Raw genomic sequence first — 27065 nt, forward strand, 5'->3', positions numbered from 1 at the left:
GTCTGTCGGTCTCTCCCTCGTCTGTCTGTCTGTCTCCTCACCCATTCTCCTGCATCCTCCTCTTGCCTAAGCTCTGTCTGCTTAGCCAGTGATAAGCCACTGGAGCGTCGCCTGCTTGAGACTGCTTCAACAAATTCACTTTGCTGTCAGGCTAATAGGATTTAGTTTCTTCAGCCCATGCTATAGATGGCATCTTTGGACATGAGGAGAAAGAAATAAGGTTTGGTGATGAAGAGGCATTATGAGAGAAGACAGCAACTTCAAGGGGGATAAACCACACTTCTCTCTCCCTTTCTTTCTTACCCCTCCTCTTATCCTTGGTCCGTCCCCCTCCTCCTTGTCCTTCTCCTATAGCATGAAATCTCCTCACTTTTTTTGGCATTCTATCAAACAGTTTGTTCCGTTGGGGAATTAATTTCGGATTCTGGCTTTTTCAAGGGGTGTTTGGGCCAATGAGCTGGCAAGGCAAGCAACATCTGTTTTCATGAATACCTAATGGCTGTGTGTCACCAGAGTCAAACGCCTGAACTGAGAGATGCTCCCACTGTTATTACCATCAGGGTTATTTAGCCAGCAGTTTCTCATTAGGCTCTTTCTCGTCCCTGTTGAGGTAACAATTGGATTAGCAGCTAGAGCCCTCTGCTACAGATTATATAGATTCCATGTGGGAATTGTATTTGTAGTGCTTATTGGTAAGGTGTGATACTTCAGTAATATGATAACACCACCATGGGAATATGCTAAATGATAATATCCAGTATCCTCAGGTGCAAACATGAGGTGAGAGGAACGGTAGTAATAGTTCCAGGAATTCCAAGCCTTTCTTGAAATTAAAGTTTTTTTTAGACAATGGCACCACTTTAGGTTGTTAAAGTTTGTCTCCTGTTGCTATGGTGACTAGGGCGTCAGAAGTCAAGGGTCAGGAATGATTGTTGCTAGGATGAGGGGCATCTACAGGGTCATTCAAACTGTAACGATCAGAGTTTTTATTACATGTGGATACATTCAAAACCTTGGATACACGCACACATATTCACCTTTTCTAGTTGGCTTTTCTCCACAGTGCTCTGACCTCATCCTGGCAGTATTTGGAGCTCTGTTTTCCAACATTATCAAACTGTGTGTGTGTGTGTGTGTGTGTGTGTGTGTGTGTGTGTGTGTGTGTGTGTGTGTGTGTGTGTGTGTGTGTGTGTGTGTGTGTGTGTGTGTGTGTGTGTGTGTGTGTGTGTGTGTGTGTGTGTGTGTGTGTGCGTGCGTGCGTGAGTTATTGATGATTGTTATACTAGACATGCTGAACTAGTTTCATGGACAACCTAGCGTCTCGTAAAGCGATGAGACAGAATGTGACCATGTGATCTGGCATAGTTGTGGTTGTAGTGCGGTTGTCGCGCTTCATCCCTTTTAATGCTCTCTTTCCTTTCGCACTCCTCCTTTCTTCTTTGATTTTTTTTTTGTGGTCTCCCTCATTTTCTTTGACTCTCTGTACATTTGGCTCATGTTTTTGTATTGAAGCACACTTGTCATTTCACTCGGGAAAGAAATATAAAGTATAATGTTTTTGAGGAAAAGAGTCTGTACAGCCTGAGTGACATAAGTGTGCGAAGGAAAATAAAAAGGATGACAGAAGCCACACTCAAAGCACACAGTTCCACCATCGATCAGCAGCTCCGTCCAGTTGGGTGTCTAATGTTTCTCTTCTCCCTGAGTCTTTAGAACAGTGTGAGTCCATTGATTAGGCTTTGTCAGCCTGGTGTGTGTGCTGGTACATCAGTGACTCCAATGAAGCCGAGTCCATTCAGCAAGCTGCAGGGGCAGCAGCACCAGAAACGCAACAGCTCATTGGTTCTCAACAGCAGCCGCCTTATTAGGCAGATTCAGCGTAATTAAAGCCAGTCTATGTAATTGATGCACTCTTGCTCTACCATAGCAGCAAGGAAATTACACGCTGCAATATGACTTGTTGGGCCATTTTACGGAATATGTTGTAGTATAATTCAGAGGCCTCCCACCCTCTCATCCTGTCCTCCCCCGTTCTATCTTCATCCCCTTCTCCCTTCCTCTTCATATCCATTAGCCTAATGAACACCCGGCAATTTCCTGCCACCGGGACAAACATGGAACATAGTATTGTTCTCCTCTCCTTTCCGTGTGTGTATGCGCATCAAAGTGGCATGCACACTCTCCTGCATGTGTGTACCGGTGTTTGCATGTGTGTTTGACAGAGAAAGCGGGCAGGGGAGAGTGTGTTGGTAAGCTCTCATTAAAATAGATGGAAGTAATCAAAGTGCAGAGCAATTAGCCATGGCTGAGTGGGCGGAGGGTGTACACTGTGTGTTAGCGTGTGCCACTGTGTCAGGCCTATTGGTAAACATTGGGTAGTTCACCCCTCTCTGTATGTGCACACGGAGCAGAATAGTTACAATTTACAGCCCTGAGGGACATGCTCAGCTCAATTTATCACAGTCAGACTGGCCGTTTCTTTGGTCTCTGAGACAAAAATCTGTTATGTGCTGCTAGTTATTAACTGTGTTTTCGGCACTGTAGAAATCACATTTATAATTAAGTGGTATAGTGTTTATTTATGACAGCATTTCAGAGGAATAAATGCCTGTTTTAAAATAAACAAAACTGATTATTTAGTTTTATCCACAGTTTCTGTTAATAATTGAGTACTGAAAAAGCTTACGACAAAGCTACAACAGATTAGGAAACTTGACAGCAGAGTAAGAATGTGTTTTCACTACAAACAACTGCTTTACATAGCTTTTAAGAAATGTTACACACACTGCATAAGTGCATCTTGGTAACCTCGTAGTTAACATGCAGTATACCTACATGTTTGCTGAAGGTCATATCCCTCTTTCATTCTCGTTTTCTATAGTCTGTTTTTACTTTCACCTTAAAGTTAAATGGAAATAATGTTTAAGAAAATGGAAAAGTGCTGCACTGGCAGATGTTTGTACTTGTTTGACACAAACATAATTAAATGTCTGAACTACAGTATATCAAGAATTGGCTTTATAAGGATTTTACATCTTAGTGAAACCCAAATAGAGGTTATTTTATCTTGTGATAACAATGTTACACTGTACTGTATATACACCGTTTTCTGTAGTTAATTTTACAAAATAAAAACAATTTTTTTCCCCTGCTATGCCTGATTACTTTTTTTAGAAATCCGATGGACACCAAGAAAGCAGCTATGTCCACTGCCTTTATTCCCCACAGGGACATTTATCATGGGCAACCATCTATGACCTAACTGTTCGTCTCACATGACTTGACGAACACACACACACACACACACACACACACACACACACACACACACACACACACACACACACACACACACACACACACTCAGTCAGTCCTGAGGCTGTAAGTGTTATCGCCATCTGCCACGGAGCAGTGCTCATCTTCTCCTGAGTTATTTATTGTGTTATGGCTGCAGTGGGTTGACCGAGGAGGTAGATAGGGGCATGGCATTGCTTTATAGAACCCAGTTGTTCATTTGCAGGTCAGTATCTCACTTGCATGTCCTCGGGGGAGTTGCTAAGGTGCAACAGAGGAAGGAGCTTTATAGGCAGAGTGGAGAGCTATCAGAGAGCCACGTGTGAGCGATGTCAGGCCAGTTTGTTTTCCTCTGGCAACCTAAGAGGTGCTTTAAAATGCTCTTGTGCATGTGCATCACGGAGGCCCATCAGCGTTGGCAAGGCAACAGGCTGTCCATTTGGATGAGCTTAAAGTGAATAACTGCCACTTAACCTTACAAAGTGCTTAGTTGGCTTTTACCCCTGGCTTTTGATGGACAAATCAGATGGTTTGTGAGGGACACTTGTTTTTGGAGATAGTGAAAATATTGGCTGATGGTGCATATACTATCAGCCAGGGGTTTAAAGCTGAACATGCGTATTTTGAAATATCTTCAGAAGTCTTCTGCACTTTTGAATTCAATATCATGTAATGTATACCTTTTATATCTCGCACCGTAAATGGCCATTTGCTGTGGGTAGAGATCCTGCTGTTTCTGTATTGAAACTTTTGCCATTTGTGGAGTACTGTAAGTGTTTTACCCTACAATTACACTATGCTTACAGCTGGAGAAAATGCTTCGAGCATTTAAGGAAGCCAACCATTACTGAAGATGAGAGGAGACAGAGGCACATATAAGGGCCTACTTTCCGTTGGCTGCATCAACCTAAAAAGTGCGTTCATTCGGGCTCGCCTCTCATTCCCAGACCAACAAAAGAAAGACAGGTTGGACAGGAAAGTCGAGGAAGAGGGGCATTTATGGCTCCAGTTATGACCCCATCGGCACATTTTTAAGCAGCCTGATGACAAGCTGCTGGAAGGCCCTGCCGTTTTGCAAAGTCGTTTGAAAACATGATTAACGGTGGTGGAGCACAATAGGAATGTGATTCTCATTTTGAGCAGTGGGTACGGCAGCCTAGCCTGGGAAATCATCCAGTTCCTAATTGCCGAAGCAGACCCTGATTCAGACCACTGGAACACTCACCCACTCTCTCTCTCTCACACACACACACACACCCACTCTCTCTCTCTCTCACACACACACGCACGCACGCACGCACGCACGCACGCACGCACGCACGCACGCACGCACGCACGCACACACACTGTACACACCCACATACTGTACACACCTACAACAGCTACAACAGCAAGGGATATAAAATGTAGCTAACAGCATCTGCTTCTGGATTGATAATAAAATAACTGTGATTGTATCAACATAGCAATAAACACATAAGCGATATGTCTGTGTACTCTGTCACAGTTACAGTAAAAGAGCTACGTCTGTAAGTCTTACTTTTTTCTAACATGTACATTTTCTTGTTTTTACTGTAACTTTGTATTGGCAATTTTTCAATATTTTATAATGTATTTTGCAATCAAGCCCATCTTGAAATATATGTAATATAAAGACAATGAAAGCATGAATGTTGAATCATAGAGAAGCGACAGACATTCTATTTTGTATTTATTAATGTGACATAGGAAATATTCTTAAATGCTAAATCATTCGATCAGATAAGATGAGATCTGTGGGTCCTACGAGAAATTAGGTTTCTTAAATATAAGAAACAAACAAAGTAATGAACAATCTCTTTGCTGATACTTTGTTGAGAACACCATTTTAATTGTTTCCCAAGTCAGCAACAGAACACTTGTACAAGTCTGCACATATTATCAGAGGGTCAGCAATTTCAGAAGCAATGAACGTGTTCCCTCTCATTCTATAAAACCTGTATTGCTCCATTTTAAGATGGTTGCTTAAGTATTTGCTTATTGAATGGCTCTTGTGAGGTATTGGATATTTTTATTTCCACTTATATTAGCCCAATGAAAACGCTCTGTACGTTTTTTTTCCCGGAAGATTCCAGATACTCAGTAGTGCGCATCGTCTGAGGAAGCAGAACTCTGCTTCCTTACACTTGTGTATGCATTTATGGGTGATAAAAATAAAATGTACAGCAAGAATCATTTTGCAAGAGCATTCTCCTCAGAAGTATAAACCCCCGTCTTTCCTTGCTCTCCTCCTCTTTGCTGCTCCGCCCTTCCATTTCATTAAGTCTAAAGACAGCCGTGGAAGTCTGAAGTCTCGTCTGTCACCACCACTGCTGCCTCCCCCTCCTCCCCCTTCTTTTATGTTTTCAACCTCTCCCTTCCACCGCTTTTCTTTATACATTTCATGCTTACTTTCTTTCTTTCTTTCTGCCCTCTTCTCTCAAAAATCATCCATTTCTATTTCCCTGCTCCTTTTGTGTGGCCAGACAGCCGTGTAATTGTGGGCCGTGTGAGGAGCGGGATGAGAAGAGGCCTTGAGTTGGTCAGCGCTGTGCTAGTGTACCTACCTACAGCCATTCTCCCAGAAGCCTCTTTGTTCCTGCTCCATTGTGATTGGCTAAAGAGAAGCGCTACACATGTTGTTTGGTTGGAAGACTGTCTGCAGTCTTTGTGATAAACATGGACCTCTGTTTCTCTCAAGTATTGTTGCTATTTTTCCTCTTGTTGCCTGTCTGCTTGGATACCTCTGGCTGTGCTGCATAAAAGAAGATTAGCTTCACCTCTGAGACACGCATTTCAGAAGCACAAGAAACACACTGCGTAATGACACACACATAAACACCTTACTCCCTTTGTCCTTCGTTATGTCCCACAAATCCTTGTTGAGCCTTAGACTAATTCCAGTTTGCCGTGCATGGCATTGTCTAGTTAGTTGGTTGGAAATGTCCTATGCTCTGCAGAGAGCATTTTATTAACCAAAAGAAAACACATTTTAAACCGGCCATAATGCAATATGACAAGGAGCAGGGTTCTCAAATATTAATGCTGCTCAAGAATGAAAACACATTGTATCTTAATTGACTTATGTTAATAGATGTGATGCCAATGGCATATTTGATGTTGAACACACTAATAATTACTCTGGAGTTTTGATATTTAGATTTACAGGATGCCAGTCAGAAAACACTAATTAATAAAATAAAAACAAATGGAAAATAACACGGCACACAGTGCACTCTATAAATCTTAAATAAGCATTAAACATTTTCGAAATGTAAGCGAGACCATGACAAAAGGATCATAGAAGAGAATAGTGTTGATCCTACAGTGAGCTGGGATTAAGGCATGATCACTAGGCTTTGTCCAGGTTTAACCTCCGGTTGTACACTGTACAACACACACTCTGAGAAAATACAGTTAAAGAGCAATTGTCCTATTGTGCAGCATTGAGCACGGTATAGAACGAGGCAGTATTTTGCTGGTTGGTCGATTATTTTCAAGTGCTAATCCCCTTTTTCTTCGAAAACATTGGTTAAGGCTGTAAAAGTCCTTAAAAGCCATGTTACAGAGTGTGTACAGTAATGTTTGTCTCCTTGCTGTATAAAGAGGAATATATGTATATGGCCCTTGGCCCAGACCAGAAAGTATATTCTTCTAACGTTCAGTTTAACAGATTAATAGAGGTCTTAAAGTATTTCCGAGTTTCATTTTTCAAGAGCTTCTATGAAAAAGCAAATATATTTACAATGATGATATTCAGTGCATAAATAAAATGCTAATAAGATGACCCATGTTCATTTTATTGGCAATTTTTAAGGAACTCGTTTTTAATGGAGCCACTTTCTGACTTGAAATCCTTTATGGAAAGTGAATACATTGTATGGAGAAAAATATTGGTCAAAGATCAAATGCATTCCTGGGAAATAAAAATGAATGTTTAAAATACATCAGTGGCATTTCTGCCTTGCAGCGACACTACTTAGCTTGTCATACCATCAGGCTTCATTTGCATGTAAAAACCCAGAAAAATGCTTTCGTTAATCACAAGATAAATTAGCGCTGATGTAGTTACCATGGTTTCAAAGCAACATAATTGAGTTTTCTTCTTAAAAACTCCAAGGAAAAAGCAATTATGTATGAGAAGCACAGATTACAGTTTTGTATTCTCTCTCCTGCTATGAAAATACATAACAGCACCTGCATCTCTTTAGAGTGTTACTTCCTGTTATAAGTACTCTGCAAAAGGTTTCTATGATTATTAAGTGAAAGCCTTCTCTGCCTTGCAAGACAAATAAACATATCTGTTAGGGCCTACTTTTCTTCAGAGTGGAGTCAAACAAAGGCTCTATTCTTTGGCAGGCTCCATCAGCTGGCTGCCAAGGAAACACAATTAAATAAATAATATTTTTCGTTGTTAAGTCCATGAGGTCCAGTTGTGTGGCTCCAGTAATTCAATTTAGATACAAAATGTCTGTATGATTTAAAGGAAGTAAAATTCCCCCAAATCCTTGACTAGAGTCTAGATCAGGGGTGTCAAACTCAATTTAATCGCGGGCCACATTAGCATTATGGTTGCACTCAAAGGGCCGGTTGTAACTTAAAGACTATATAAATATACATATATAACTATAATACATATTAAATAATGTATTATATTATTGGCTCTGCATTGGATTATTGTCAGTTCTGGTAATAACTTCATAAATAACTACGTCTGAAAGCAGAAGTCTCTAGGGCAAATATTTGAAAGCAAATATTCAACAATTGCACCAATTGTATTATATATTGTATTCTTTGCAAGCTCTTGCGGGCCATATAAAATGAGGTCGCGGGCCGGTTTTGGCCCACAGGCCTTGAGTTTGACACCCATGGTCTAGAGTACTAGAGTATATTTGTTTGTATCGCCCCGTAAGGATCAGATAGAGGAGTGACAGTTTGATTGTGTACCTCTAGCTGTTTGTGCCGACAGCATAGTGACAGGAAGCCAAACACACACTGACCCCTACTGGCTCTCTCTCCGCCTGCTGCTGCAATAATCGCTTCAACATTAGACCTTAGTTCAGTTATAGGGACTCTTTTATTGTCTTTTATTTGAAAAAGGAGCCATGAGATGTATTTCAGTTAGCTACATAACAAAATGCTTTCCCTGACTTTGATGTATCACATTTTATTTATAGGAGCATCCTTTGCCTTATATGGTAGCAGAAACGACTTGACTGACTTTCTTACCTTATCCACTAACCATCATAATTTCCCTCCTCATCTTTTGAAGCTCATTTGTACCTTTTTGTTCAAAATATAATAATCAACCTTCCCCGGCACTTCCCCTTCATTTTAGTCATCTTGCACTTTCTGCCTCGTCTCCTCTTCCACTTAGCGTCTTTACACTACACTCCTTATTTTCACTGTTTCCTTATTCTCTGCGTCCCCTATTTTCTTTCTCCGACTCATTTCTATTCTTGAATCTCACATTGAATCCCCATCATCATCAACCTGTCTCTCTCTTCATTTGTTCAAATTCTCCATTTGAGAACTTCAACGTCCCTCCTATTTATTTTCTTGCTTTTTCCTTTTAAAAACATTTTTCTCTCCTAAAACTACAATATATAGAGCGCCAATCAATACTAACATTTCCCCTCCTCGACTCCTATCCTCTCCTCGAGACTTGGTGCCACCCACAGGAGATGCGAGCGGAGGACTGAGGAGGGGAACCGAGGAGAGAGGAGTGGAAGCAGCAGGCGGTTAGAGAAATGAGAACTCTCCTCTGAGCGGTCATTTTAAAGAGACGTCCATTAATGATGACAGGAGGCACAGCAGCCCTCTGTCTGATGGACAGATGTGTTCATGACAACTTATATATATTTACTTTTAATTCATTGACAGTGCGGTATAATGAGACAATAACAGGTTACAGATGCAGACATATACACACTAGGGATGTCCCGATCACCTTTTTTTGCTCCCGATCCGATTCCGATCATTTGATTTTGACAATTTGCCGATACCGATTTTTCCCGATCCGATCTTTATGCAATGCATTAAGAAAAAAAAAGAAAAAAAGCATTCAAGTTGTCCCTTAAGGTTATTTTTTTATTTAAATTGGATATTCTATCCAACATGGATATAGCTTCTTTTTTTCACAGCAGCATTGGATCAGTTCAGTTGTGCAGCATTGGATCAAAACAAAAATAAAGCTTATCAGTACTCGTTAGCTTACTGCTACAATTAGACACTGCGCCCTGCCCACTCTGTTGCCAGATTTGAGAGAAATAAGCAACCAGGTCTATGAAAACAAGCCCCAAAGAAGCAACACATACATGATGTTGTGTAATTTGAAACCAAAACTAAGGCCTCAGGATGACTTTAAGACTTGAACATGGTCATTTTTGTTTTGTAACATTGAATAATCTTTTTTTAAAGTATTTAAAAAAAAAAAATAAATTAAAAAAAAAAAAATCCCGATCCCCGATCACTAAATGGTCTTAGAAAAATATCGACTCTTTGTTTGTAGATATCTACTAAACTACAGCATACAAATACAAAGAGTAATGTAGGCCTGTTATACTGAGTGATATATTTTATATACTGCTCTGCTTTCTGCACGGACCTCACAGCTGTTCTCAATGTAAACATCGCGTTGCGATGAAAGCAGTTACTAGAATAATATTCAAGGGATGCATGCAGAGCTGTCATTGGCTGAGATAAGTCCGGCCGTGCGTCATGCCTCCACCGTTCCCGGAAATGCAGCCGTGGAGGACCCATCAGTGTCTCCTCGGTTAGAGCTTCTCGAGAGAGCCTCCTCGACGCTCGGTCCTCGGTCCTCGAAGGCATTTAGAGAAATGAGATGTCCTTCAACATGGCGCGCTGAAATTCATTTCCGGGTCACTACCGGAGGACCGAGGAGTCGAGGAGGGGAAATTTGAGTATTGAGAAACCTCTAATGTCTCCATAGGATTTTGGAAAATAGCTCGAAATAAGGTCTGTGGTTGACACACATTTAAGAGATGGATCACGTTTTGTTCAGCCGGATAATATCCACCAAAAAATCACCAGTGGGGTCACTGCTGATGTATTTAATGTCGTAGAACCAAACGTGATCTGTCTCTTCAATTTGTGTCAAACACAGACCTTATTTCCAGCTATTTTCCAAAACCCTATGGAGAAATTGCATTGCTTTTTGTCGAAGGAATCGGAAGTGGTAAAAATGCTAACTTACGTCCGGGTTTTAGGACGCGTCAATGTGGCACTCTATTTCCTCATTATTTTCTTCATCCTTCTCTGCTCAGTCCTTCTTCAGCACCACCATTAGCTTCTCCATCTCACCCACCCTACTACTTTGCATCCTAATGTCCTCCTCTCAACATTATCTTCTGTAGCATCGCCTCAATCGAAATGTTCAGTATGCACGCCGTGTCCAACTATGGCTTTTGTTACAGGCTCTGTACATTATGGAAAGCGAGCAGATCACTAATTCATGTCAGCTGAGCCTTGTGGGGTATGAGAGAAGGTGGGTGGAGGCTTGTTGCTTTCTGAAGGCCTTTAATGTGGCGTGATCCATGCCTAAGCCATCACATCCTACACCTCTGCTGCGGCCTCTTGTCTCCTCTGCTGTCTCCACAGTCCTCATTTTACTTCCTCCGGCCTTTTGAATGGCCTCTTACTCCTTCTTTTTTTTCCTCCCTTGCTTTCTTAGCTCTCCGCCTCCCATGATGATACCCCTTCTGTCTTCATCCAACCCCTAGCTACTGTATAGAGATTTCTACTCACTCTGTTTCCTGCTGTACTTGCTTTCCATCTCTCCTCACTCCCTCTCTCATTCATTGATGTCTGATCTAATTGCTTTTGCCCTGACACTGGGGACCCGGACACAGTGTAACAAGCTCCCAGAGGATGCTCTCCGCCCTTCGTGGCTGCATCCCTGAATCACTACTTTCGTTTTATCTGTTGCCCCCCCCCCCCTCCCCCCAGTGCATTCATTGATTCACTCAGCAGCTTTAATGCCATAGCCCCAAGACGCAAAGCATGATATTGTGATCCTGCTGGCCCAACTGAATCTAATCTAAGGCGGCCCCCAGCGCAACTTAGGTTCAGGAATGACCAATTGCAACAGGTATCTTTCTATTTTCAAGAAAGCTTTTCTCATCACCATCTCAGAGTGTGCCTGAGAGAGAGAAATTGTGGAAGATAGAAAAATAGAAAAGGGCAGGATGGAACTAGAGTCCTGGAGAATAAGAGAAAAAATAAACAGGGAAAGGTGGGAGGGACAATGAAAAGATCGGAAAAAAACAACATGATAACATGGAGAGGCATGCAGGGCTAGCACAACAATAATGTAATAGAAAAAGGTGAAATATGAAGATGCAGTCCAGTGAACTAAAGCAGATAGGCCAGTGCACATTTTGACAGCTTTTGCTCCTCTCACAAATAAGGATTTTAGAAATATGACACACATTTTAACTTTCCTCTCACTGCCATCTTTTCCTTCTTGATCCCACGGTGTGATATGTCACACATCAAGTGACATCCACAAATTGTGTGCCCTTAAACGAATCCTGCCTGGAGAAAAACACACAAGCATACAGATCCTGCTTTGTTCAAAAATAAAATGCCACTGTACTGTATTCCCTATTGATCTTCATCCTATTTTCACTTCTGTCTTCTAGATAGTGAGAATGTGACATTAAATAAAAAACATGAAAGAAAAGAAGCTCATTTTCTAGCAACAAGTCCTCACACATCAGACTTGGCCTTCAGTGAGATTAGCCAACACAGCACACAGTGTGCAGAAAGTGCATATGAGTAATGCTTTTCAGAATAACCCCAGCTGTCAATCATATGATTTGGAAGTGTTTGAGCACAGTACGCTATATTGTTCCCTGTTTCACTTTGACATGAGGCTCAATGATAGAAGACAGCTCGACATCACTTTTTCTACACCTCTGCCTTCACATTCAAGAGCTGTACAGTGTGTGTGTGCATTTGTGTGTGTCTCATAAATATTCATGATAGAACACCAGCATGAAGATCAAAACATTTCATCCTGAAGGTTAATAGGTCAAATGCGTTGATCAAATTCTAGTTGTTGCACACCCTCCTCTCATTAGAGGCATTTAAAGAGAATCATTTGATACAGAAGCTCTGATCTTCCTCCCAGCCCCCCTTAGTGAATTCTCCGGATCTCCCCCCCAGTCTTACACACACACACACACACACACACACACACACACACACACACACACACACACACACACACACACACACACACACACACACACACTCACACTCACACTCACACTCACACTCACACACACACACACAATCTGTAGGTCCTTTGGGCTCAGGCACGGGCTGAATGCAGATATCCCTCTTTGAAGTGAGCATGCTCACTCTATATGTGTCTGTGCACGCGCTCACATGCACAAAATCACGCGTATAACCATGCTGCGTTAGTGCATGCTTCTCTAATCAGATCAGGTGTTTAATTATGAATGTATGTGTTAAAGTAGCAGAGGCAGAATATTCGAGCGGTTGACCCCGCAGCTATACTGTTTAACCTTTATTTTGAGTAACCGTGTGTGTGCAACCGAGAGGGTTTAAGAGAAATAAAGCTGCTGGGTGTGTTCATGCATTTTGCAGTTTTTGAGTCACGTCAAAAGCGCCTTCAAGCAAATATGAAACACAATATACAAAACAAAACACAACTGCCTCAGGTGGCCCTCTAAACATTTGTTCTTTCTCTCTGTCTCTCTGTAGGTGTGTGGAAATCATCGCCAAGGAGGGGAGAAGTCTGAAGGAGCTGTATCTTGTGTCTTGTAAAATCACAGACCACGGTAGGATACTTTCAATCACTGTCCCATTGTTGCACTCAATCTCCGACATTATTACCATAACGTTATTATCCGCAGTCACTACCATGATTCAGAGCTCATTCCATTTTACGACCCGCCCCCCTTATGAGACCTGCAAACAGTAAAAATATTATTGCAAAGTTTCACACGGAATAAAGTATTGTTCACTAGATCTCTTTAGTGCAGTTTATATTATAGTCTATCTAAATGTTCTAATACAAGGCAGCAGCAACGCTTCAAACAGAGAGGATGCTGTATTTATCTGGCTTCATGTTTGAGACGTTAAATATTGTTTCAGAAGTATGTGTCGCATACGATGACTGCTCCTGGCAGGATTTCTATGCGTTTGTTTGAGTCTGTGGATTTAATCTATTTATGTTGTCTAACAGGAGACATACATGCTGTTTTCCTTCCCAGCGTACAGTCTTGCTATCCCTCTAGCACCATCTCCCCTGTATTGTGTTTACACTCCCTCCTCTGCTTGATTCCACTCTGCCATGTGTTGTGCAGAATATTTGAGTCTTTTATCACCTGCAGTGCAATGCAACGTTGGAGCATTTCAGTACGGAAGCGTCAGGAATTGCCATGCTGACTTGTTATGCTCGCATGAATTATTCGATTCCTTGTGTGGCAGTCTTTGTCTGTGTTTTTGTATGTGGTTTTGTGTGTATGTGTACCCTGGGAGTTCCAGTACCAAACTATTGCTTCTGGGTGCTTTTTCTTTTTTAAAGATAACCAATATCACACAATCTGAGGTTATTTCTATCATTTTATTTCTGATCACCTTACCCACAAATTACAAATTACCCACTGTGCTCAAAACACTGATCCAAGTATGATAAAAACATGTTTGCTTGAGTCTCATTTTAAGGTATGCTTACTTGTCATTCAGATAAGTTCTGTAATGACCAACGTTCACGAGCTAGGGTTTGCCTGTTTATGGTATTCAGTGTCTGGATGAATACCATATTCTAAATCAAAAAAGGGACTATGAAATACTTAAATACTTAACATGAAATGCTTGCTGGAGTCACACATCTGCTACTGAAGGTTAGTTTATATTTCTTTAAAACTAAAGGGCACAAGTAGCCTATGCTTTTGATAGTTTTGTGTTTGATAATGCTTCAGTTGTTTGTGTTTAAACTTGCTGTTGTCTGGATGATAAGCTCGCTGAAAATTGCTCAAAGGAACTACTGAGATAAGAGACGAACAAGCCTTCTGCCTGGTAGTCCCTTGGTGTTTTCTTTCGAGCTTAGAGAGCTTAGACTGGCACTGGAGATGCTTTCTTGTGTGTGCCTTTAAAGCACATTGAGATGATGGGATGTATGAATTCGACCGATGTGATGCTGTTTTATTCACTTTTGATACTGGGGCAGAAGCAAGATGTGGGTTTGAACTCAGGCAATGATATTCAGACAGCTGTTGTGGCTTCAGTTTAGTGCCTGTCTAATTGATACACAATTTAGTTCTCTCTTGCTGCGCTCGTACTTAGGTAATTGTTTAAATGTCTTTACAATGGGAAGTATGCTGGCTTGGCTAGTGATGGTCTGTATTGTGCCTGCTTTCAACTAGTACGCCTGCAGAAAGTCTCGAGTTGAGCCTGAAAATTGATTAAAGTGTATTCTGGCAGTGAGTTAGGGTCAACATACCAAATCGGACGACAAATTGGAATGCTATATCCACTTTTTCTAATGTTGAACAATTCTACTTTATCGGCAAGCCACATCATAATATTTGTTTCTGAATTGGGTATTAGAGAGTTACAAATGTATCTCTAGCTATTGGCTACCTTTCGTATGGATCTTCATCACCCCAATCCTCTGCTGCCATGTTTTGCCCATCCTTTTGGGGTTTTACTCGAAAACAGATATGAGAAAGGTTAATGCAAGGCACAATTATTCAGAGGTTTCTCCGGCAAAGATGCGAATATATCGCGTGTATTGCCACAAAGTGCACGAGCTGCAGTGTGCTGCTGACTTCTTTGAGTTACAGTGAAGATAATCACCTTGACCTTTCTGAACCTGAACCTCAACTGCGTGTGAGAAGCGTTATGTGGGCGTGTGTCCACTGTTATTTGATTAATGACTCAAAGATCACAATAGTAAGTTAAACCAGCATCGCACACAACCACCCTCCTATATATCCCCCTCCTCCTGGTTCCCTCTAATCATTTTGACCAAGATGAATTGTTGATATCTGATCTTCTTCCCTCACTAATGACCCCTCCGGCCCCCTCTGGCTGATGATGGGCTCTGTGTGTATTTATGTGTGTATGTGTCTTTCCAGAATAGAGTGATTGGTGGATTTCCTGCCCCAGTCTGTGATAAATTAAATAACAGAAATTAGATTCAGCCAAGCCGGCCCCCGTTTTTTCCGCCCATCTCCTGTGCTAATTATTTTTATTAATGGCCTCTCTGAGTGCATTTGAGATGTCCACAAGCCTCTTACATCTGAGTGTTCTGTTTTTTCCTCCCAGCTTTTGCTTCCTCCTTTTTTTAATAGGAGCTTTCAGGACGGATAGACAGAGGGACCTAAAGACAGGTTTAGATGACAGAAAAATGGAGCTGGGCAACATGTAATTGTACTCCCAGCACAGATGGTTTTGGAGATTATTTTGTGGGGAAGAGGAAACAAATGTAAAAGGCGAGGATAGAGCTGTTTTGGCGTAATGATCTCACTGAAAGCCTTATTAGTGCTGTGAAAAAAAACAACCTAGAATTTTCTCTCATTCATTAGAGAGCATGGAAAATAATTTGCTTTAATAACATGTTGGTCGCACTCAATGCAGCATAGAGACGTATTAAACACCTGGATTCTTTGACTCTCATTATGTTTATGCATTTCAGTTCCTCACATCTGTAACTCATGATTGATGATGAATAGTCATGCTGCTGAAAGGTTTATTTAAACCTCTAAAATAATTCACTCAACATTTCCTCTGTCCTTCATTCAACGTAAGAATAGAGAAACCAGCTCGAGTGTGCTAGAATTTGAAAGTAGGCAGCCGGAAATAATCTGCCCCTTCCTTCAGACTTCCTTACAGAGCCCCTCCTCCAACACACACAAACGCGCACATGACCAATGAGGGCACGAGATAAGTTTGTGCACGAGATGGAAGGCTGACAGGCAGGTAGGCCATCCATGTACCATTCTACTGTAAATAGTTTGAGATAATGCTGAGGACGTTTTGAAAGTATTGATGAGAAAAAACATTTTAAAACAATGCAAATGTGCGCTCTTTTCCAGTAACGGACAAAAGCAGTGACTTACATTTTGTAAGGTGACAAAGACACAGAAAACACACTTTCCACGTATTCTTAACGGAAAAATAAAAAAGGGGGACTACCTACGTTCTGTATTCCCTCGGGATACAGAGACCATGGTCACAGTTTGCCTATCTCTCTATCAAATTAATAGTACCACTATAACATTGGTTTGAAAGCTGATCCTGATGAGAAACTGTACTCGTCCTGGCTCCCAGTGCTAATCAGATCACTCCAGCACCGCTGACCTCCTCAGTGCCCGACCCATCCACAGGTGATGGTCTATGCGGCATCTTCAACACACCTGGACAGACAGAGACACCTCCTTGTCTCCTCTCGCGCCTTTTGTTCTACATGTGTGATTTGCATTCACATGCATCCTTTTTGTGTCTGCATTGAGAGTGTACGCTTGTACCTGCACTTATTATGTCCCTTGTAGCTCACCTGCTTTATCCAGAGAGACAAAAAGAGAGACCTTGGTACCTCCGTCCTTTACATATGGTAATTCTCCTCTTTCACCCGCACGCCTCCCCACAATCCCTCACCTTGTCAGTCATGGCCTTCTGTATACATTTGTGTTAATACAAGATGGAGTGACACACCTGTGGGAGACTGTGTATGGGTGAGGGAGAAGAAAATACACAGATTTAGTTTGCTTTAAGAGGACTTCAAGCTGAGCAGCTATAAAGTTGTGAAGTGGGAGGGATTATTTCAGGCTTCAGAATGAAGGAAGTCAGAGTCCTCTTCATTTATTGCACAGACAGTGGTGCAGTAGGTGATGTTTAGAGCTTTTCCAAGTCTTATACAAGTCTTAGATGCTGAATCATCAATACAGAATATGAGCACTTTCATACAACAGAAAAATAAAACTCTTGTGTTGCCAACGGCCAGTGGATTCCAAGCTAAATATTTGAAGACACCTGATAATATAGTAAGTTAGTTTAAATGATGTGTTCTAATAAGTTCACTTGCAAGTTTGGTTTCAATTTGCAACTGTGAAGCCCTTTGAATGTATTTTAAAGGTGACCTATCATGCAAAATGCACTTTTGTACGTCTTTTATACATGAATATGTGTCCCCGGTGTTCCAGGGAACTCACCAAGTGTCAGAAAACACAACCCTCTCTTTTCCACCATACCCAAATCTCTAAAAAAAATGTACAGACTGATCCAGATTTGAACACTTCTATGACGTCACAGAAGTGGCGCTACGGCTATTGGGCCAACTCCACCAATCAGGAGGAGACAGCCACGGACATTGCCGTTCGAAAGCGCTGGAGACGCTGTAGTACATATGCCAGGCCTGTAGATGGTGCTGTTCTCACAGAATCAGCCCATGCAAAGACAGTGTTAAATTGAGCGAAATGAGAAATGGATAAAATGCATGATCTGTTTGGTATTTTGAAAAATAAAAAAAGTATAAATATGCCTTATATAGGTATGGTCCTACACTATATTATTCAAATATAGCATGATAGGTCCACTTTAAGTAACCTTAAAGACATTCAAAACAAACTGAGAAAACCATCACAAGGTGTATATAATTATAACTATTAGCCATAATGTAATCCTGTATTCTAGTTAAATCATGCAGGCTCTTTGTGTAGTTCTGTGCTACATTAAGGAGGACATCATTAATTGGAATTGAAAGTGGAACAAATATTTATTGAACATTCTTCCTCCTACTGTGCAGCTATATTGCACCTAATAAGAAATGTTGATGCTGACAGCCCATGGTCCAGACGGATGTGCTTGTGTTGTGCTGTTGAATATGAAGGACTGAGCTATCAGATTGTTCATTTCATTCGTATGTCCATCTGTATTTACCCATGTGTCAGCTTGAGAGATTATTGTTGTCATTCAATTTTTAGAGTCTTATTCTCTTTTTTGATTACCCCACTGTCCCTCCCTCCCAAAGCTCTCACAATATCAACATGCATCTACATTCCCCCCCCTTTTTTCCATTTATAAAGCCTGTTCCAACGCCAAACCCCTTCTCCTCTCTGTTCCCCTCTCGTCCTTCTTTCCATTCATCTTTCAGCTCTCGCTTTCATCTGAGGCGCTTTACTCTAAATGCACGGAGCGTTGATAGATGGGGCTTCCCTACTGCCTTAAGCAGAACCTCAAGAATGAAGTATGGCTGTATGTGTGTCTTTACTGATGTGTGTGTACATGTATATGTGTGTGCCTCTGTACTTGTTGACATGCCTTTGTGTAACTTTGTGTGCCTTTCTGCGTTCATATAAAGTTTTCCTTTGCCGCTGGGGACATTTTGATACACACTCACTCCCCAGTGTGTCATAGTGCTTTTTACAAGGTGAGTTAACATAAAAGCAGCTGAAAAAGCACTGTAACTATCTTACTGACAATGAAAACGACATGTGATTGTTATGCTCGCTTATACAGTATGACGAGGTCGTTAGGATAAACTCATAGCTCAAGAGTTACTGTGCTAGCTTTTAACCTTAAGCCAGTGTTCACTTTTTATTATTCTGCACCATTTGTGGGATTTATGAACATGTCACACCCTTCAGCACAATATCCATTTCTTGCAAGCAATGATTGCATTGCATGGTGCCATTTTTCAAAAGTCACGCAATATTGAAACCCCTAAAATCCCCAAATGAAAGGGTACTTTATTGTATTTGCGTTATGAAAACTCACAGTGATATGGTAATGATGTAAACCGCTGTTCCTTGAGCCTGCTGTCATCGTACACCACCGTCTATCTCTTTCTGCCTTCTCTCCTTTTACATCTATATTTCTCTTTGAGCGTTTGTTTGCGATCCCTCCATGTTGTTTGTTTACTAATTAGTTATTCACCACCTACAGTCTAAGTGCTGTGAGACATAATGTGATGTAAACTTAGATAGTGTAATAGCTTGTTTGCTTCTCTCTGTCTGACATTCAGTAGGTAAATAATGTAACTCTTAAAGCAGTCGATTACAATGCGCAGAGCAGTACAGCAGATTGATGTAGGCTGCTAAGGGGAGCAAGTCAATAGACAATCTGTGTGTGTGTGTGTGTGTGTGTGTGTGTGTGTGTGTGTGTGTGTGTGTGTGTGTGTGTGTGTGTGTGTGTGTGTGTGTGTGTGTGTGTGTGTGTGTGTTGTGTGTGTGTGTGTAGTGGTGTGGGTGTGTGGTGTGTGTGTGTGTGTAAAAAAGACACAAAGTAATAAAGAACCCAGCCAGCTCTCAGCTGCAGTAACTCACTGAAACTACAAAAAAAACAAAGGTCGAGACAAACTGTAGGCAACCACAAATGTAAGCATTCGTACATGTTTTGGGGTTGTCTGTACTGGAGTCACTGTTTTTTCCTTTTCATACTGAATCAGCAACGTACTTCCAAATATGGTGTGTGCAGTGACCTGGTTTGATTGGTCTAACTGCCAAACATTTTGTATGTTTAAAAACGGATAAATCTTGTTCTTTAATGAAAACACCTTCCCTCACTGCCCCTCAACCACAACAATTCGTGTTGTGGCGGGTACAGTTAAGCCTGTTTGTAACAATACAACTATTTTCCAAACAATTATTGTATACAAATTAAGAAATGATCATAACATGTATGTCCTGGAGACACACACTTGAGTACCATTAGCAATGTAGGAGGATAACTCTTTGAGGTTCTTGTCAATGTTTAATTCACCTGGCCATATAAATGTTTAATGCAACCATCAAAATACAACCTGAGAGGAGAGCTGCAATTATTCTGCCATCAATACCATTAAGTGTAAAACAATGCAACAGTAGAGGAAGCCCCTAGGCTAACATCCATGACCCTTTCCCATATCACGGCAAGACCCTAAAAGCCAATGGAGTACGAAAAAGTAGCACCTAGTAGGATAGTTCATAAGCAGTATGTTGTCTCCTTGAGGGTTAGGAGAGACTGTAGGAGGGGGGGTGCTAACTGTTGCAGAGTGCTAGTGGACATGGTGAGGGCAAAGACTCATAACGGGGGTTATTATCTCTGCAAATCAATGAGAGTGCCTGAGCCGTGGGGAAACAACCAGCATTAGGCCGAGCTCGGAGCTGGAATGGATGCTGAAGCACAGAGAGTAATATGTATTCTGTGTTATCCGGGGCTGCAACTTTAAAATCATTTAGTTAATAATCCATAACTTATTGTTTTCTTGATACATCTAATTGTATTATTTAGTCGTTGCAGTCTTCACATGAATTGTTGTTTTATCCATCCAACAGTCCAAAACTCTGATTTTGAAAAAAAGGAATCAGAAGCCTCAACTTTGTCAAAAATGACTGAAACTATTTATTTATCAATCACTTCACTAATGGTCTGTTCTTATCAGCTCAATTTAACAAATGCGAGAAACTAAAGGAAGTACAGGAAAAAGTTAAAGGTTCTCTCTATACATCTTCTCTTCAAATTGTGTTTAAAAATGCAACACATGAAATCCAAAAAGTAGGTAAAAAAACGTCATCTGTGGAAAAAAAAGTGTTTCTTTGGCTTTAGCCATGGAAACTGTAAAGCAGACTTTCTTTAGAGGCTAAGAGGGATGACAGTGTTCCCACCATTTGCAAAGTTTGGAAAGTTCATTAGATGATATAGAGGAAAACTGAGAGGGTGACAGGTAAGGAGGGAGCAGGAACAGCTCCAGAGGCTGGACTTGAACCTCCGCAGAGGGAAGGCATTTAACTGGATGAACGCTGCTCAAGTGTATAAGCACTCTTCCATAGGGTTCCAATCTACAGTTTTTCATAGTGTGTCGTTGAGTTAGTCGAGATTTCCATTTCCTTACATCAGCCTGTGGTGGTATTTGCAGATTGGGAAGCAGCGCAAAGAGGCTGAAATTGAATTAGTTTCCATATATTGTCCTCTCCTCCTCTTTCCCCAGCTAAGCCCTGTGGTCTATCCACTGTTTGCCTTATGGGGGAGAAAAGTGAGGGGGCTTAAGCTGTGAAGGCTAGGGCTTACGTTGTCTACCATCGTACTGGTCACACACAAACACACTCATACACTAACTCTTTCTCTCTATACCCAACTAACACACACACACTTGTGCTTCTTGAATTACAACTAGGCAGGCCCTGTTTGCATTTACACAAACATCACAATCACACAGGCAGTACCACAGCTCCTGCTTATATCTTCCTTCACTCACACTATCAAATGTCAGCATGCACCCTTTGCCGTAACTTTTGGGTGGGGGGCAATGCTTAGTCCCCTGCTATTTTAGTCTTAAATCTATGGAGAAGATGGATTGAATTGGGGTTTAACTATTTATACACAGTTTTATGTGTAAATATGTGTCTTTTTGTACACTAATGTGTATTTCCCTGTGTGTGTGTGTGTGTGTGTGTGTGTGTGTGTGTGTGTGTGTGTGTGTGTGTGTGTGTGCTGAATCACACTAATGTCACCGTTGCAGGTTTATCAACAAAAGGTCCCATGTGTGTTTGTAAAGCTATGATATGGACAGTCCATTTGTTCTCTCTCTTTCCCTCTCTCTCTCTCTCCAGTGGGACTTTAACACAAAGCTGTGTATGTGTGTGTGTGTGTGTGTGTGTGTGTGTGTGNTGTTAATGACGCCATAAATGACTGCGTTAGATGACACAGGCAGGCACACAGCTGAGACAAAGGACAGACATACATGTGAGTGTCTCATGGTCACCTCCCGAGGTGCTTGAAATCATAGTGCTATTAGAAATACATTTAAGTATGTGTATGTCTGTCCTTTGTCTCAGCTGTGTGCCTGCCTGTGTCATCTAACGCAGTCATTTATGGCGTCATTAACAGCAGTAATTAACATATGTTATCGGCGAAGATCTGATACCAAAGAAATAACCAATCATTCTCTCTTTGTGTCTTTCCCTCTCTGCCTGTTTTTCCTTTAATCATCTAAGATTATAAGACGGCAGCATCAAATACGCCTCCTCAGCAGCTCAACACCTCCTCAGGAATACAAAGCTTAATCTGCAAATTCATAAATCCTGATTCTACTTCTTTGGGTCATATCTGAGATTGAGTGGTATTCCACTTAAAAAATGTGGCTAAAGATAGTACTGAAGCTGGCGGGCCCCTTTGTGATGTGTATCTGTGGGTGGTTTAGAAGCTCCTCTGAACCCCTGCTGTTATTCTGTAAAGAACCGAGCAGCCTGCAGCCCGATAATGGCTCGCTGAATAGCTGCATGATTATACCTCTTCCTGTGAAATGTTTGTCTTTTCACCTTTTCTGCATTTGTGTCTGCATCTCTCCCCTTCGTCTGTTTCATTCTTCCAGATTGTATTCTCATTATTTTCTCTGTTGCTTCTTCACCCACTTACTTATCCTATTTTATTATCTGCACTCTACCTACCCACCTACATTAATGTGTCTATGTGTTTCACTTTTCTATCCTGCCTCAAACTGTAACCATTTGCCTTTGGACTTCTAGATGTACAGATGAGTTGATTTAGAGCAGCGTTAACCCAAACCATAACTAGTCTGTGGCCGACCACAAAACCAACCAATGTGTCTTGAATGGTTTGTATAAGTGATTATAGTGCGTTCTCCTACAAATAACCAGAAACACCAGCTAGAAGTGGGCCTGCTGCACAAGCCCTGCAGTACAGAATCGGTTTAAGACAACAAAAAAACTGGGTGAGCTTTAGGAAAAGATTGTAGCATGTATTAAAAAAACTGTTTGTCATGCAACTTAATCTACGTATGTACTGTACAACCAGCGCTAGCAGACTTTGGCATTCTTTATACGACACCACCTGCCTTCCTTAAAGCCAGCCCTGTGCTCCCTGGCTCATGATCGATGGGTTGTATACACATAGTGCATTGCTTCTGTAGATATAAGTACACACAGTGTGTGAGAATAGCCTAAAGAATACGATTATTTTTGTAATGGTCATATGTAACGATTAAATTAAAGCAGAGGCATTGTATGTACAGCGTCAAAGGTTTGTGAATCACATTCTATTTCATTTGACCTTGCTGTGGCCTTTGAGAAAATAGTATATCCTTTGTGATGTGACCTTGTGTGTGCAGGTGTGTGTTTGAGTGTATTGCTGCATCAGTGGCCTCTGTAACTAATGCATGCTGCTACACACTCTGTTAAACCCCTCACCTGGTGCAGCCTCCATCCTCCCTCCTTCAGTGTCTCCAGTAACCTTCTATTGTCTCTCTGTCCATATTCTATCATCTGCTAATGCATGCTCCCACACACACCACTGGTACATCAACACTGGTACATCAACACACAAGAACACACGCACCACTACTTACACATGAGCTGTGTTTCCACTTCTCTCTCTCTTACACACACACACACACACACACACACACACACACACACACACACACACACACACACACACACACACTCATAAGGCATGCCATGGCATTATTATGACTTAATGCTAATCTTACAGCATTGCATTATTAGCTGTTAATGTATTCTGGGACACTATTAGCTGCTAACACTAATGCTAGGGCACTATTAATGCTTAATGCTAATGCAGTAACAGTGAGAGTCCTGAGCCAAGCCCGCCCATCCAGGATTATGTGAAGCTTTATAATCCCTTGTTAGCTAGCAGCGGAGGCATACATCACACCTCCAAACTAATCTGAGCGCTGTGTGACAGCTACACACCTCGCCTTGTCCTCATCTACTCCCATAATCTACTCCTACTGGGATAGTGTCTCCATCAGCTCCTTTGCTGATGATATGTACACACTACAGTTGTTGTTAAGACAATCTCCCTTCAGTCTAAATGAAACTACAGAACAGCAGTACTAAATGTAAAGGGTATATATTGGCAATAGCTGTTTTCTGCCGGCCAGAGGGGTTTAAAAGCCATTATAGGCACAATAACCACTCAATGTTATGTTGAATAGCATTCAAAGCTGTATGTGCCTCAGGATAATGTCAGTGCAGACAAACTCAGTGCATGGACAGCTATTGCTTCCTTTCACTCTCAAATGTGTTCTTCATCGCCCTTGTCTGAATCTCCCCCTCTATAAGAAAGAAGATTAAAATGAGTGTCTTTGTGATACATTTCCAAGGTTGTTAAATCCTTTCTCATAGATATTATATAGTATTAGAATCCACTGTACAGTGTTGTTGTTTCCGACAAGGCCCTCCTGATTGTTGTTTTTTGCACCACATCCCCACCATCAAGGCCACTAGAAAGAATAAGGAGAGCTCTATCATTTTTACTTGCCATTTTTAGTCAGGCGATATTTGATCAGAGAACCATGTGAGTATGACACAGTTTGAGTTGTACACATTCTAACAACATTCAATAGCCCTATGGGTTTTTCTGTTCTGTAGAAACATTAGAGGGACTTCTGTCTCCCACAGCGGGGCATCAAGGGTACGCTCTGAACAAGTACAGTTTTGTGGATTTATGTCTGGCAGCTGGAGATGAAAACAACCAGGCACCTTTAAGTTGTGTCAAACCAAAATAAAATGTAGATAAACATTTGCCCTATGTTTGGACAACCCTAATCTTACTGGCTGAGTTGACCTTGCTGTATTGTGACTGCTATATATTAAAGTTGCTGTGTTGCAAACAGATAGACAATGTATCTGGATAGCCAGACGTTCAGGTAGGCAGCATACATACTTAGCAATACCCTTTTCTCTTCTGGTTATCAGACTGTGATAAGAAAACAGCGGATGGAAAGCTGAGTACGATGATAGGAGGCGAGGAAGATGGGGAGGAGGGAGGAGACGACAGATGAGAAGAGGAGGGGAAGGGGGGAGAAGAGAGGCAGCGGAGGGGAGAGAAGAAAGGTGAAAGAGGGGCGATAGGGATGAGAGGAGGCAAAAAGGGGGGAGGAGGGGGTAAACCTGAGAGGAGTGGGGAGATAATGTACTGTAGGCTGATTAATGTCAAAGGCGCTGAGTCCTGAATACTTATGAAGCAGATGTCAATGGAGCTTTACCCCGCAAGGTTACAAAGAGGGAGGGGTGGGATGGGAAGGGAGAGGGGGGTCACAATCAGAGTCGGTAGGAGGGGATGAGAAAATGAAGGTGAGAACGAAACGGGGAGAAAAGTGAATGAGAAAGTAGAAAGAAACAAACCAAGGATTGTGACAAGCAGGGAGGTGATAGAGGCCATGTCCACAATTTGAAAACGCCAATCCAAAGTTTTCTATCCGTGCCAGCAGTTTTAGATTTGTCTTTCTTTAAAAGTTTATCGTCAATGAAAAGGCAGAAAACACTTCTCTTCCTTTTGGTCTGTAGAGGCCACTGGAACCAGCAACCGTACACCAGTTGAATGAATCAGCTTTCTGCAGTGTTTTGAAGATGTGTTAGTTTTTTACACAGCGAACATGTAGAGCAGACTGTACCGGGGATACGATGTGCCTCAATCAAAAAGCTCTATGAAGATCTGTGTCCTTGTCCAAATCCTTCTCAGATGTTTTTACTTTGGCTTTTTTTAAATGGTGTGTGCTTGGATGGGATGCCAATGAAAAAAAGGGGACACATTTATTCTTTAGAGGACATAATGGAGAGCAATGGCCCAGACAGTACAGTAAAGATTGTGTGCGAAACCCAATATGTTTGTCTTAAAAAACAAGAACCCTGTGGAGTGAACCAGTAAGCCTGAATAAGCCACCACATCCGACTGAACACCACAAGGTCAACACTTATCTTAAGCGAGGGGTTTCAACACCAAAAGGGCAACACATAGTGCAGCTGTAGTACATAATGTATTCTGCGTTTAAAAAACGGTCACATACAAACTAACAAAAGCCAAGCTTCGCTTCTGATCCCACTCATTTGCTTATAAATAAGCTCTTTCACGTGAAATAAAGTCTACGTCGCAAACTTTTCTCCCTCTGTCTATATCTGTTCCTTATTAAAAATCCCCTATACAGATTATTAGCTACCAGTTTTGTGTCCTTTCAAGGTTTACCGTTGTTTGGTGTTTTGCTAATGTTTTGAGCTCAAGAAAATCTTACTTAGTACACCTTAGCGACGTTCTTAGCGGTGTGTTGCAGGTCGTCTCTTTCTTATCTATGTTTTCTCATCAATTTCTTCCACTCGGTTGTATTTTGTCTAGGTAGGAAAAAACATAGTGAGGACTAACTTATCGAACATTGTCTTGAAGTTTTGTTCTATGGGAAGCCAACATTAGCTATCAACTTAGTAGTTAGTTGTGGTGGTATGCGAGAGTAGAGAAGGTCTCCAGGTGGTTCCAAACTTAGAAAACAAAAGGTAGGGAATGAGAATAAGGACTGAGTCTGTCTTTCGCAGAAACCTTACGAGAAACTCGTCGCGACTGCACATTAGATAGCTATTGTCTGGGGGGTTGAAGAGGGGGGGGTTGGGGGGGAGAGGGAGTTAGCTGTCGGCCAGGTCTTAATTTTAGTCGTCGAAGTCAGGGAGGACTCAGGGTGGCCCCGACACCCTGTCGACGAGAAACTGGAAAGTAGCTACAGGAAAGGAGGACGGATCCCCAGTAATCTCCATAGGATTCATAGTATAATGTTGACAGGGTTCTCCTAGTTTTTGTTGTCCAGTTTCCGACGATGGATCTCAGTCTCCACTTTCCAGGTGTAGAGACTAGGTAGGTTATTGTTTGTCCGCCACATACTTTATTAATTAATCAGGATGTTCATCACGTTCCGTCTCTACTTCCCTCCCCCCTCCCCCTCCCCCCCCCCCCCCCCTCCCCCCCGCAAG

At 41.6% G+C, this 27065-nt stretch overlaps 2 protein-coding genes across 2 annotated transcripts in view; both read left to right on the forward strand.

Moving 5' to 3' along the window:
* otofa (otoferlin a) overlaps positions 1-27065 on the forward strand; it is a 934066-nt gene that overhangs the window by 609748 nt on the left and 297253 nt on the right. The gene's annotated exons all lie outside the window — the stretch shown is intronic.
* Positions 1-27065, forward strand: part of LOC104966084 (F-box/LRR-repeat protein 17-like) — a 198938-nt gene that overhangs the window by 119506 nt on the left and 52367 nt on the right. Inside the window, exon 4 of the mRNA XM_010795212.1 lies at positions 13066-13142. Within this exon, the coding sequence (XP_010793514.1) occupies positions 13066-13142 (77 nt within the window). The remainder of the gene's footprint in view (positions 1-13065; positions 13143-27065) is intronic.

The sequence above is a fragment of the Notothenia coriiceps genome, unplaced genomic scaffold (assembly GCF_000735185.1).
Source record: "Notothenia coriiceps isolate Sejong01 unplaced genomic scaffold, NC01 NC01_scaffold00037246, whole genome shotgun sequence".
NCBI lineage: Eukaryota > Metazoa > Chordata > Actinopteri > Perciformes > Nototheniidae > Notothenia > Notothenia coriiceps.